The sequence below is a fragment of the Taudactylus pleione genome, unplaced genomic scaffold (genome assembly GCF_031769625.1).
Source record: "Taudactylus pleione unplaced genomic scaffold, aTauple2 ptg001406l, whole genome shotgun sequence".
Classification (NCBI taxonomy): Eukaryota; Metazoa; Chordata; class Amphibia; order Anura; family Myobatrachidae; genus Taudactylus; species Taudactylus pleione.
The window spans coordinates 327,034-341,124 of NW_028285806.1; the positions used below are offsets into that span (position 1 = coordinate 327,034).

The window sequence follows — 14,091 nt, forward strand, 5'->3', positions numbered from 1 at the left end:
CTCTCACCTGGTGTCAAGAGAGAGAAAATAAAGCTGCTAGAATGGCCCAGCCAATCACCTGACTTGTATCCAATAGAGAATCTATGGAAAGAGCTAAAAATCAGAGTCCATAGAAGAGGCCACGGAACCTTAGAAGACCGTTTGTGAGGAAGAACGGGCCACAATCCCACCTGAGCAATGTATGCGGCTACTTTCTCCATACAGGGGGCGGCTTGAACAAAGGATTTTGTATAAAGTATTAAATAAGTTTCAGTAATTGTGTTCAATACTCTTCCCCTGTGTAATTCCACATTATTACACATAACTTCAATTATGGACATCTATGGTTTCATATCTTAGCATGTGTGGATTACATGGGTTATTACTGACATTCGGTGGTAATTTCATTACAATAGCCCCAATACACATATTTCCTGAGACAAATATTCATGTGTTCAATACTTATATACATACATACACACAGTGGGTAAAATATGTATTTCTGTGTGTATATATGTATTTCTGTGTGTATGTATTTCTGTGTGTATGTATGTATTTCTGTATGTATGTATGTATTTCTGTATGTATGTATGTATATATGCATTTCTGTGTGTATGTATTTCTGTGTGTATGTATGTATTTCTGTATGTATGTATGTATATATGCATTTCTGTGTGTATGTATGTATTTCTGTGTGTATGTATATATTTCTGTGTGTATGTATGTATTTCTGTGTGTATATATGTATTTCTGTGTGTATGTATGTATTTCTGTGTGTATGTATGTATTTCTATGTATATATGTATTTCTGTGTGTGTGTATGTATGTATATATGTATTTCTGTATGTATATATTTCTGTGTGTATGTATTTCTGTGTATGTATTTCTGTGTGTATGTATTTCTGTGTGTATGTATGTATTTCTGTGTGTATGTATATATGCATTTCTGTGTGTATATATGTATTTCTGTGTATGTATGCATGTATATATGCATGTATATATGTATTTCTGTATATATGTATTTCTGTGTGTATGTATATATGTGTGTATATATGTATTTCTGTATGTATGTATTTCTGTGTGTGTATGTATTTCTGTGTGTATGTATATATGTGTGTATATATGTATTTCTGTATGTATGTATTTCTGTGTGTGTATGTATTTCTGTGTGTGTGTATGTATATATGTATTTCTGTATGTATGTATTACTGTGTGAGAGATAGATATATAGATCTATTATAATATACACACAATGTGTGTATATGTATAAAATCTCTCTCTCTCTCTCTCTCTCTCTCTCTCTCTCTCTCTCTCTCTCTCTATATATATATATATATACACCCACACAGAAAAGTGCTGTATTTCTGTAAATCTAATGCTATGTAACAATGGTTCCCGTCTCTCTCTCTCCCCAGTGATGACCACGTTCTGGCGTTGCTGGAGCTGCGCGGTGATGTAACGCGTGACCTGCGGCACAGTGTACTGAGCATGATGCAGTGTCAGGCCCTGGCTCTTCCTGACGACTATCGCCCCATTTTTAGTAACATCTCTGTCCCGGCTCCAGCGCATCCATTCTGTCTTCATCCAAGCTCGTGTGCCTGACCGCCGGCCGTCTGCTTGTGTGCAGGATATATATATAGAGCTAAATATCTGGGTGTATATACGTTAACAAAACAAGGATGGAGGAACGTACATTAAACACGAAAGGCGTAGGGGCTGATTCCCAGATGCGCAGGCCGCGGCAGCCCACTAGCTTCTGCACGCACGCACAGAGGGGGCCCGACACTCGCAAGTATCGGCCCTTCTGTGCGAGCGTCGGGCCCCCCCCTCTGTGCGAGCGTCGGGCCCCCCCCTCTGTGCGAGCGTCGGGCCCCCCCCTCTGTGCGTGCGTCTGCCCCCCCCTCTGTGCATGCGTCGGGTCCCCCCTCTGTGCGAGCAGCTGCGTGTTCGCATACGCGAGTCACGTCATTTTCCATCCACAGCTTGAACAGTAATCAATATAATCCGCATTATTACCCTCCCCATATTGGGGAGAAGAGATCGGTCGCAGCTGTGTCTGGATGGAAGTCGGGATTTATCCCACGTGACGCAGCTGTTCTGTGTGTCCCCAAAGTTGTGGCCCAGAACCGCCGGTCACCTGTTGCTCCGTCCGCTGGAGTTGCGATGCGGCAGAGCTACTTTGAATACGTTGTACGACACATCCTCAGACCCCACTTTCAGATTTTGATGCAATCACAGCGAGGAAATCATAAGACCTCGCGATGGAGCGATAACGAATCGGGCAGTAAAAGGTTAAAAACGACCAGCGATGCGCGCGCCCGCTGGTCGTTTTTAACATCAATCATCGCCCGAACATGACGGTCAACCTGACGACCGCCGTCAGATTGCCATGTTCGGGGATGATTGATCTGCGTACACTGAGCGTCTGAATGTTCATTATATGCACTTCACCCCGCGGGAGACGACGGCGTCAAAATTGTGCCGACGTCCCCCGCATCGCCTAGTGGACGGGCATCGCTGGTCATTTTTAACCTTTTACTGCCCGATTTGTGGGCGATTACCAAGCGATGGAGCGATAACGGCCGTCGTTATCGCTAGGTTTAATCGCCTAGTGGATGGGCAGCATTAACCATTTCTGCAGATGCGTCAGAACCAGCCCCATAATGATCGCTACAAACATTTGTGTATTAGACTCTGTAACATCGATGTATAATATCCAAAATAAAGATACGTTTCTGGGAGAACTAATTGTTTCCATTGTGACCCACGGTACAGTGATCTCCTACAGACCGTTCCCAGGCCGGGGGGTACAGTGATCTCCTACAGACCGTTCCCAGGCCGGGGGGTACAGTGATCTCCTACAGACCGTTCCCAGGCCGGGGGGTACAGTGATCTCCTACAGACCGTTCCCAGGCCGGGGGGTACAGTGCTCTGAAAGCTTTGCCTATGAGTGAATGTGTGAGGTCTGCTTATAATATGTATATTATACACTGTGACATCACCTGCCGGTACCTGTATATTATACACTGTGACATCACCTGCCGGTACCTGTATATTATACACTGTGACATCACCTGCACTCTGCCGGTACCTGTATATTATACACTGTGACATCACCTGCACTCTGCCGGTACCTGTATATTATACACTGTGACATCACCTGCACTCTGCCGGTACCTGTATATTATACACTGTGACATCACCTGCACTCTGCCGGTACCTGTATATTATACACTGTGACATCACCTGCACTCTGCCGGTACCTGTATATTATACACTGTGACATCACCTGCACTCTGCCGGTACCTGTATATTATACACTGTGACATCACCTGCACTCTGCCGGTACCTGTATATTATACACTGTGACGTCACCTGCACTCTGCCGGTACCTGTATATTATACACTGTGACGTCACCTGCACTCTGCCGGTACCTGTATATTATACACTGTGACATCACCTGCCGGTACCTGTATATTATACACTGTGACATCACCTGCCGGTACCTGTATATTATACACTGTGACATCACCTGCCGGTACCTGTATATTATACACTGTGACATCACCTGCCGGTACCTGTATATTATACACTGTGACATCACCTGCACTCTGCCGGTACCTGTATATTATACACTGTGACGTCACCTGCACTCTGCCGGTACCTGTATATTATACACTGTGACATCACCTGCCGGTACGTGTATATTATACAATGTGACATCACCTGCACTCTGCCGGTACCTGTATATTATACACTGTGACATCACCTGCACTCTGCCGGTACCTGTATATTATACACTGTGACATCACCTGCACTCTGCCGGTACCTGTATGTTATACACTGTGACATCACCTGCAGGTACCTGTATATTATACACTGTGACATCACCTGCCGGTACCTGTATATTATACATTGTGACATCACCTGCCGGTACCTGTATATTATACATTGTGACATCACCTGCCGGTACCTGTATATTATACACTGTGACGTCACCTGCACTCTGCTGGTACCTGTATATTATACACTGTGACATCACCTGCACTCTGCCGGTACCTGTATATTATACATTGTGACATCACCTGCCGGTACCTGTATATTATACACTGTGACATCACCTGCCGGTACCTGTATATTATACACTGTGACATCACCTGCCGGTACCTGTATGTTATACACTGTGACATCACCTGCAGGTACCTGTATATTATACACTGTGACATCACCTGCCGGTACCTGTATATTATACATTGTGACATCACCTGCCGGTACCTGTATATTATACACTGTGACATCACCTGCCGGTACCTGTATGTTATACACTGTGACATCACCTGCCGGTACCTGTATGTGATACACTGTGACATCACCTGCCGGTACCTGTATATTATACACTGTGACGTCACCTGCACTCTGCCGGTACCTGTATATTATACACTGTGACGTCACCTGCACTCTGCCGGTACCTGTATGTTATACACTGTGACATCACCTGCCGGTACCTGTATATTATACACTGTGACATCACCTGCTGGTACCTGTATATTATACACTGTGACATCACCTGCTGGCACCTGTATATTATACACTGTGACATCACCTGCACTCTGCCGGTACCTGTATATTATACACTGTGACATCACCTGCACTCTGCCGGTACCTGTATATTATACACTGTGACATCACCTGCACTCTGCCGGTACCTGTATATTATACACTGTGACATCACCTGCACTCTGCCGGTACCTGTATATTATACACTGTGACATCACCTGCACTCTGCCGGTACCTGTATATTATACACTGTGACGTCACCTGCACTCTGCCGGTACCTGTATATTATACACTGTGACGTCACCTGCACTCTGCCGGTACCTGTATATTATACACTGTGACATCACCTGCACTCTGCCGGTACCTGTATATTATACACTGTGACATCACCTGCACTCTGCCGGTACCTGTATATTATACACTGTGACGTCACCTGCACTCTGCCGGTACCTGTATATTATACACTGTGACGTCACCTGCACTCTGCCGGTACCTGTATATTATACACTGTGACATCACCTGCACTCTGCCGGTACCTGTATATTATACACTGTGACATCACCTGCTGGCACCTGTATATTATACACTGTGACATCACCTGCTGGTACCTGTATATTATTATACACTGTGACATCACCTGCCGGTACCTGTATATTATACACTGTGACGTCACCTGCCGGTACCTGTATATTATACACTGTGACATCACCTGCCGGTACCTGTATATTATACACTGTGACATCACCTGCCGGTACCTGTATATTATACACTGTGACATCACCTGCCGGTACCTGTATATTATACATTGTGACATCACCTGCACTCTGCCGGTACCTGTATATTATACACTGTGACATCACCTGCCGGTACCTGTATATTATACACTGTGACATCACCTGCCGGTACCTGTATATTATACACTGTGACATCACCTGCCGGTACCTGTATATTATACATTGTGACATCACCTGCACTCTGCCGGTACCTGTATATTATACACTGTGACATCACCTGCCGGTACCTGTATATTATACACTGTGACATCACCTGCCGGTACCTGTATATTATACATTGTGACATCACCTGCCGGTACCTGTATATTATACACTGTGACGTCACCTGCACTCTGCTGGTACCTGTATATTATACACTGTGACGTCACCTGCACTCTGCCGGTACCTGTATATTATACACTGTGACGTCACCTGCACTCTGCCGGTACCTGTATGTTATACACTGTGACATCACCTGCCGGTACCTGTATATTATACACTGTGACATCACCTGCTGGTACCTGTATATTATACACTGTGACATCACCTGCTGGCACCTGTATATTATACACTGTGACATCACCTGCACTCTGCCGGTACCTGTATATTATACACTGTGACATCACCTGCACTCTGCCGGTACCTGTATATTATACACTGTGACGTCACCTGCACTCTGCCGGTACCTGTATGTTATACACTGTGACATCACCTGCCGGTACCTGTATATTATACACTGTGACATCACCTGCTGGCACCTGTATATTATACACTGTGACATCACCTGCACTCTGCCGGTACCTGTATATTATACACTGTGACATCACCTGCACTCTGCCGGTACCTGTATATTATACACTGTGACGTCACCTGCACTCTGCCGGTACCTGTATATTATACACTGTGACATCACCTGCACTCTGCCGGTACCTGTATATTATACACTGTGACATCACCTGCACTCTGCCGGTACCTGTATATTATACACTGTGACGTCACCTGCACTCTGCCGGTACCTGTATATTATACACTGTGACGTCACCTGCACTCTGCCGGTACCTGTATATTATACACTGTGACATCACCTGCACTCTGCCGGTACCTGTATATTATACACTGTGACATCACCTGCTGGCACCTGTATATTATACACTGTGACATCACCTGCTGGTACCTGTATATTATTATACACTGTGACATCACCTGCTGGTACCTGTATATTATACACTGTGACGTCACCAGCTGGCACCTGTATATTATACACTGTGACATCACCTGCTGGTACCTGTATATTATTATACACTGTGACATCACCTGCCGGTACCTGTATATTATACACTGTGACGTCACCAGTGCTGCCTATATGCGGTTTGCAAGCTGACGCCATTGTTACATTCTGGCTACCGACTGCTTTTCTGTTATTATATTCTCTCCATAGCTGCGGGAACCGTAAATAACAACTTACACACAGATACATAGATACATAGGGAGTACAGGGACGTGTGTGTGTATGTGTATATATGTGTGTGTGTATATATGTGTGTGTGTATATATGTGTGTGTGTATATATGTGTATGTGTATATATGTGTGTGTGTATATATGTGTGTGTATGTGTATATGTGTGTGTGTATATATGTGTGTGTATGTGTATATATGTGTGTGTATGTGTATATGTGTGTGTGTATATGTGTGTGTGTATATATGTGTGTGTATGTGTATATGTGTGTGTGTATATATGTGTGTGTATGTGTATATGTGTGTGTATGTATATATATAATTAGTGAGTTGGATACTTTTGTGTATACACATTTTTTTCCCCCACATTCAATCAATGAGAATAAGTGACCATCATAAAACAGAACCGTATCCTCGGAGTCTCCGACATTTATATCTATTGTCATCTTATATACAGTGCTAGATTACCTTTGTATAAAGAGTATGTTATAGTCATATGCTGCTATTAGGTGATTAAATTGTCAATTCACACAAACATCAGAATAATGTTTAGCGTCCCTTACACACGCCGTCCCTTACACACAGCGTCCCTTACACACAGCATGCCTTACACACGCCGTCCCTTACACACGCCGTCCCTTACACACAGCGTCCCTTACACACAGCATGCCTTACACACGGCGTCCCTTACACACAGCATGCCGTACACGGCGTCCCTTACACACGGCGTCCCTTACACACGGCGTCCCTTACACACGGCGTCCCTTACACACGGCGTCCCTTACACACAGCATGCCGTACACAGCGTCGCTTACACACGGTGTCCCTGCCGCGCCATACATAGCGTCCCTTACACACGGCGTGCCGTACACAGCGTCCCTTACACACAGCGTCCCTTATACGGCGTGCCGTACACAGATGATGATAATTCATTCTTATTTTCCTCTATATGTATATTTAATAAATAGAAATGTTATTGCCTACAATGGCTGTGCGATATATATCACCACTATAGCGCTGTGTAAATTATTTCTGTTTAGCTACAGATAGCGCGGCTCAGGGCTCAGTATGTTCTAGGCCTCGTACAAAGACACACAGCACGGCTCAGGCCACCACTTCTTATTGTTAGTAAATCTCCCCCATACAGTCGGTATACGTGGTGCGGCTGTCACGTGCTATGCAGTCGGTATACGCGGCGCGGTTGTCACGTGCTATGCAGTCGGTATACACGGCGCGGCTGTCAGGTGCTATGGAGTCGGTATACGTGGCGCGGCTGTCACGTGCTATGCAGTCGGTATACGCGGCGCGGCTGTCACGTGCTATGCAGTCGGTATACGTGGCGCGGCTGTCAGGTGCTATGCAGTTGGTATACGTGGCGCGGCTGTCAGGTGCTATGCAGTCGGTATACGTGGCGCGGCTGTCAGGTGCTATGCAGTTGGTATACGTGGCGCGGCTGTCAGGTGCTATGCAGTCGGTATACGTGGCGCGGCTGTCAGGTGCTATGCACAGTGGGTCCATGTATCCAGGGTCCATACAGCACCGGTTTGTGATCTGTGGTGACATACGGAGCTCATCCTCTCATATCACTACAGGTAACATCATTACTGGGAGATGACAGCTGCGCACGGTGTGTGACGTACGAGCACTTGTACAGACACCGTTATGTGGCCGTAGTTAGGATCTGTTCTGCTATTGGCTGGTGACTGTGATGATCGGATGGCGCTTTTACTCTCAGGTCACCATCCTGCTGGCGGAGCTTCCAATGCAGGGAGGAAATACGTCCTAACTCCGGCCACAGCGGATCCCGGCTCCTGTTAGTTCATTACAGAAACGATGAATATTCCGTGTGCGTGAAGGCGGCAGGAATGAGAAAACGGAGATGTTAGGAAGACGCCGTGTTTAGCGCTAGCTCATTGCTCCTTCCATCATCATCATCATCTGGCATCTCTGCCCCATTACTCTCCCTGCACCGTGCTACGCTCTCATCCACTCTAATTTCTGGTCGCAGCTCCAGCATCCGCTCTGCGCCCACTCCCGCCACCAGGACCAGGTCCTCCACGCGGCGGAAGCCATGGATCTTGCGGCGATGTGCTGTGATACTTTGTGCCAGGCTTCGTGTGACACCTGGAAGCGTCATCAGCTCCTCTTCTGTGGCCAGATTAATGTCCAGACAGCTTTCCGGGGGTGCGGCGGTGAGGGACTTCCTCAGGTTCCGTCTCCGTCCTGTCCTGCAGCTCACAGCAGAACCCATGATGGACCCAGCATGAGGGCAGCACTGCGTGGCTAGGGAGAGAAGCGATTGGTGTCAGACACAGGCTGGATCTCATCACTGAGGTGTATAAACTACAGAGCCTGACCGTAACGAGCTGCTCACATCCGTCTATAATCAGTTACATCCTATATAAGACATGTTATGTTCTTCCTCTCCCCCACTCACCCCTACAGTGTACAGAGAACTCACCTGGCCGCTGATGACCGCTTGCTAGAGAATGGCTGGGAGAGGACTCTGGTGCAGGGATAGAGGTGTGTCAGGGTATAATGAGTAACTACGCGACCTTTTCACTACTAGATAAGATTATCTGAGCTAATACTATGTAATGGATGTGTGTGCGCTGGGGAATCCTGCCTGTGTCGTGCTGCAATACACAGAACAATGAGTCCCAGACAGGGGAGCGTGTGGGGAGGAGGCTGAAGTCCCTGATCACCAGCTGATAACTGGCAGGAGAGATAAGGGGGTGCTCCGTCATGGACAATGAGTGTACTACAGAGACCAGGAAGTCTGGGTCTATTACCTGTGCTGGCCTCTCACTCACCATCTCAGGCACCGCGGTTATACCGGCTGTTCCATGCCGGTCATAGCTCACCAAACCATTAGTCACGGGCGATCCACATTAATGCCTTTGGTAATATTACAATTTTATTCATCGGTGGTAGAATGGTACAATCGTCGCCTGACCACACGACATAAGAAAATATTGAAATATAGAAAATGAAATGTGTCAAAAAGGTTCTTGAGGATTGTGGGGGATATGTGTAACTCGCTGTTTGGGGGAGTGTTGTCCTTGTACAGAACTATTACAGGAATTATAATGTGCGTTCTGGATGTAATCTGTCTACGCCATCTGCAACACTGTTAGTAGATTCACATTAAATATACCTTTCCGTATTAATAAGTGTTTGCACCACAGTATCTTCTATCAGCTGCTGAGAGGACTGTGTGATAGGTCACTAATACTGACGTATAACACACAGCACCCTGTATAGCAGTGTCCGCTCATCTGTGTTGATAAGGGGAAAAGATGGTTGCACAGAAATGTCCGCTGGTGAGAAAGCGTAGATACTATAATATACACTTACGGTGTTTTCTCAGAATAGAAGGCGCATCCCAGGACTATTTATTGATACAAAAGGGGGAGAAGAAGAAAAGTTCTCCTATTAGGGCACACTCCTATCAGGGCACGCTCCTATTAGGGCACCGTCTATCAGGGCACACTCCTATCAGGGCACGCTCCTATTAGGGCACCGTCTATCAGGGCACGCTCCTATCAGGGCACGCTCCTATTAATATCTCTTTGACTAAACGGTTGGCAAACGGATACCGCCTATGAGGACAGCGCTATCATATATCTGGTTGCAGTTCTCTACCTCTAGTGGCTGGAAATTAACGTCATTATAGTCTATATATTCATTTTGTATGGTCTAGTTAACTCTAAGCTAGGTAGTATATTAAAACTAAATTTTATTGATTATTAAAATAGGTAAATAAACATACAATTCCTCCTACATATACATGACAGCACAAAACATACATTTATTATCCATGTGATACACTATATCTGCTATGAGTGGTCCACTGTATCATTTATTCATCATGCTAGAGGCATGGATGTGAACACGTATAACAATCATATGCATACATCTAGAGCCAGTCAATACATCATAATACCACCATACATCTGGATCCTATTTAGACATTGATACAGTTTATTAGTATATATCAAGGAATAAATGTGAAATAGTGCCAGTACTACTGGTTCTGTATATACACTATAAATCTATAAGGGTGAAATGCTGTGCTAACAGTCCATGGATCAAACAATGTAAAAGGTGTTATGCCAATTAAGATATTGTATTTGGGCATATTTACCAAATAGTGTATTGAGTATGGTAAGACAATCCCTCATTATCCTACTGGGACCAGTAGACTTTTATAATAAGATTGGGACTGTCCCAATGCTCTAGTACAATTTATGCCTCGAAATTGTATTGGTTTTAAGATGTTCTAATGATTAGTGGAACCACCTATACGGTAGGTATGTAATTGACGCATATTTAGAAAAACATGTATCACAAAATTATTGCATAGAAATGCACAAAACAGAAGGCGAAATAATAACAAACATATACAACAAACATGAAGAAAGGTATAAACTACCTCAATTTAAAATGCTGAACACCACGGATACCACCTCTATCTATAAGATGGTGGTTTGTAGAGGCGCCCCTCAATTCCTAATAGGGAGAGTACGTATAGTACTAAACAATTTCCTGGTATAGATCCAGATATGGAGTTGTGCGCTTATATACCCTGGATCTGCTATTGCCCGTCTTAGATATATAGAGGACAGGGAATGAGAGTCCCGGGTACTGGCACTTTGGGTTGCAAAAGCAGAAGCAGCTTTCTATTTTCAGTCTTATCTGTGTCCCTGTTACCTTGCGGCAGCACAGAGAAACCAGACAGCTGGCTGCAATGAGAGAGCAGGAAAGAGTAGAAGAAAGTACCTGTCATGAGTCTCTGCCTCTTATATATTGATCCGTGGTGTAGAGGTCCAAAGTGCGCACTTTGGAGCTGTGACCGGACGCCTTTCGCCTAGGCCGTCCCTGGTCACGGGTTAGCGCTTTTGGACTCCCACTCACCGTCAGTGAGCACCTGTCACTGACTCTGCCCACTGCGCCGTGGGCGTGTAACGATGCTGCCACCACCAAACTCTACCATCGGCGCTCATTAGGTACACTCAGGCTCCTGCCTTGGAACCTGGAACCGCTTCTGCTGCGTATGCGTTTGACTAACTGCGGACACACCTCCTGTTTGGTGTCAGCTGTTCCCACCTGATCCCTCGCAATGGACCAGGTCTGCACGGTAGCTGGCAGAGGGCTTGAACTTGGAGACGCTGAGCTCTTACCCAGTACAGCAGGAGAACGGAATAGCGTTTTGGCGCAATTCTGTTGGTCGCAGGATTGAGGCAATTGAAGTAAAAGCAAGATGTTTATTGCTCAAAGTCTTAAAAAAGACCCTCCCTTCAGATTGAAGGGGAATATCAGCATACAAAATGTTACAGGAATCATACAGCAGGTCTCCTAAACACAGGATTGTCAAAGATGTACCACATACAGGGCTCACAGTCCCTCTTTTTATGTCATTCTAACACACACTTCCACAGGGGGTAAATCTGCCCTGTGGTTTCCAACCAATCACCTTAAGTGCATGACCTGTGCATGTGCTAGCCTCATGCACGTATAACATTGTCCCCTATGGACAGTGGGGAGTGGTCACTCCCCTGAGACTACCTGGTGTTTTGGTCACCACCCAGGAGTCAGCTCGTCTAGGGCCGGGGGAGGTTTTCCCAAAAAAACATACTTCCAGGAATCTGCTAAGGGACCAGCCCAGCCACCTTTGCCTGAATCTGAGCTCCAGAGGTGGGGAAGCAGGGTCCCCGGGCACGGTGTCATGGCCACGGAAGGGAAGCTATTTTGAAGCTCCCTGAAATGGTTATCTGGCTGCCTTAGCCAGCTCCCTATGCACCTCCTCATACCACTTCCAGGCATGAGGCTGCATAGGAGAACATTTTATTTCCTCTGGAAGGAGCTGGGGGTTCCAGCAGCCCACAGAGGACTCTGGATCCCCTGGCTGTCCAGAGCATCACAGGTAAGTGCACTTTACTTAAATTATACATTTAAACACTTTAAATACATTCACCCTGGGCTGATGCCCAGCATCAGCCCAGGACCTCCTGTTCTGGCTCAGTGCTGCACATACATTTTATATACATTTTGTGCTTTTAACCACATGTACATCTGTGCTTTTTATACTGTGCCCAGCGCTCAGTGCTGGGCTCCCTTATTCCTGCAGTCCTGGACTGCTGGGGCTCCACCAGGGGATAATCCTCCTGAGCGTCGCAGCACAGAACTCTGGCTGCGAGCGCTCCATACTGCCCTCTCTCAGCACTGCACACCAGGGGTTAAATCTGCCATCGCCGCTCGGCCAGAGCTCAACTCCGGCAGCATGCAGTGCTTCAGACAGTCCCCCCACACACCCGGCGCCTAGCGCCGGTAATACATTTTAACATGGTGCCTAGCGCCCCTTTGTCCATTTAAAAATGGCGCCGCAGCACAGGGGTTAACCCCTTCAGTGTCGCAGCAGCCATTACCCCTGTGTGGCTGACCTCCGGCCACAGGAGCCCACCAGCAAGCTGTCCGACGCGCATTTCGCCTGGGCTTTCTCAAAGGAAGCACAAAGCTGTCTCGTACCTGCCGGATATATATGGCGCCTACTCAGTGTTAATAGGCTAATGTCTTAGATTTATCTAATATACAACTTACAAGAGAACATGTTTCGGTATTACAGAAAGGCCTATCATTTTCACCCACCATTTCCTTTGATCGGTTTCAATGGGAAAAAGACTGACATCTATTCTGTAGGAAACTCCTCTTAAAAAATTTTTTTTCTAATAACAAAGAAGAAAACCAGGAAGTGACCACAGTTAACAGTGCTTTAACTCAAATGCACTCTAACGATAATGGTGAGCCAACAGAAATTGAAAAATGGCTAACCCAGAACTCTACTAATAGTGACACACCCTTCTTTACTACGCCAGAAGAAATTGCGGCTCTGACTATTTTGGAGGAACTAGAAACCCCTAGAAACACTCAAGAAGGATCCCAAGTTTCTACAAGAGAGAGACCGATTTGTAAAAGGAAATCCTCCTTCTACCCTCAGAATACAAATTGCCCAGAAATAAAAGTGTTCTCAGATATGGTATCACGAGACCTGGATGATCTCGTTTTGAACAAAAATAAAGAACCTCAGTGTTTTGGAAAAAATCTTAATGCTGAAGAATTACAAGCATTAAAAGAAATCAGAAAATGGCCTAATGTCCTTATCAAACCATCTGATAAAGGTGGAAATGTTGTGATTTGGCCTACTGAGCTATACCTCAAAGAGGCACATAGGCAATTAGGGGACAAAGGATGTTATAAACATCTATTGTTCAATCCAACTGACAATTTTTGTATTATATACAATAGAATTATTGATAAGGCCAAAA

At 45.7% G+C, this 14,091-nt stretch overlaps 1 protein-coding gene across 2 annotated transcripts in view; it reads left to right on the forward strand.

The window, feature by feature from the left end:
• Positions 1-2,723, forward strand: part of LOC148442738 (exocyst complex component 3-like protein) — a 75,566-nt gene extending 72,843 nt beyond the window's left edge. For both annotated transcript variants that reach the window (XM_088463545.1, XM_088463546.1), the window contains one exon: positions 1,395-2,723. In XM_088463545.1, the coding sequence (XP_088319671.1) occupies positions 1,395-1,581 (187 nt within the window). In that variant the 3' untranslated portion in view covers positions 1,582-2,723. The remainder of the gene's footprint in view (positions 1-1,394) is intronic.
• The last annotated feature ends 11,368 nt before the right edge of the window (positions 2,724-14,091 follow it).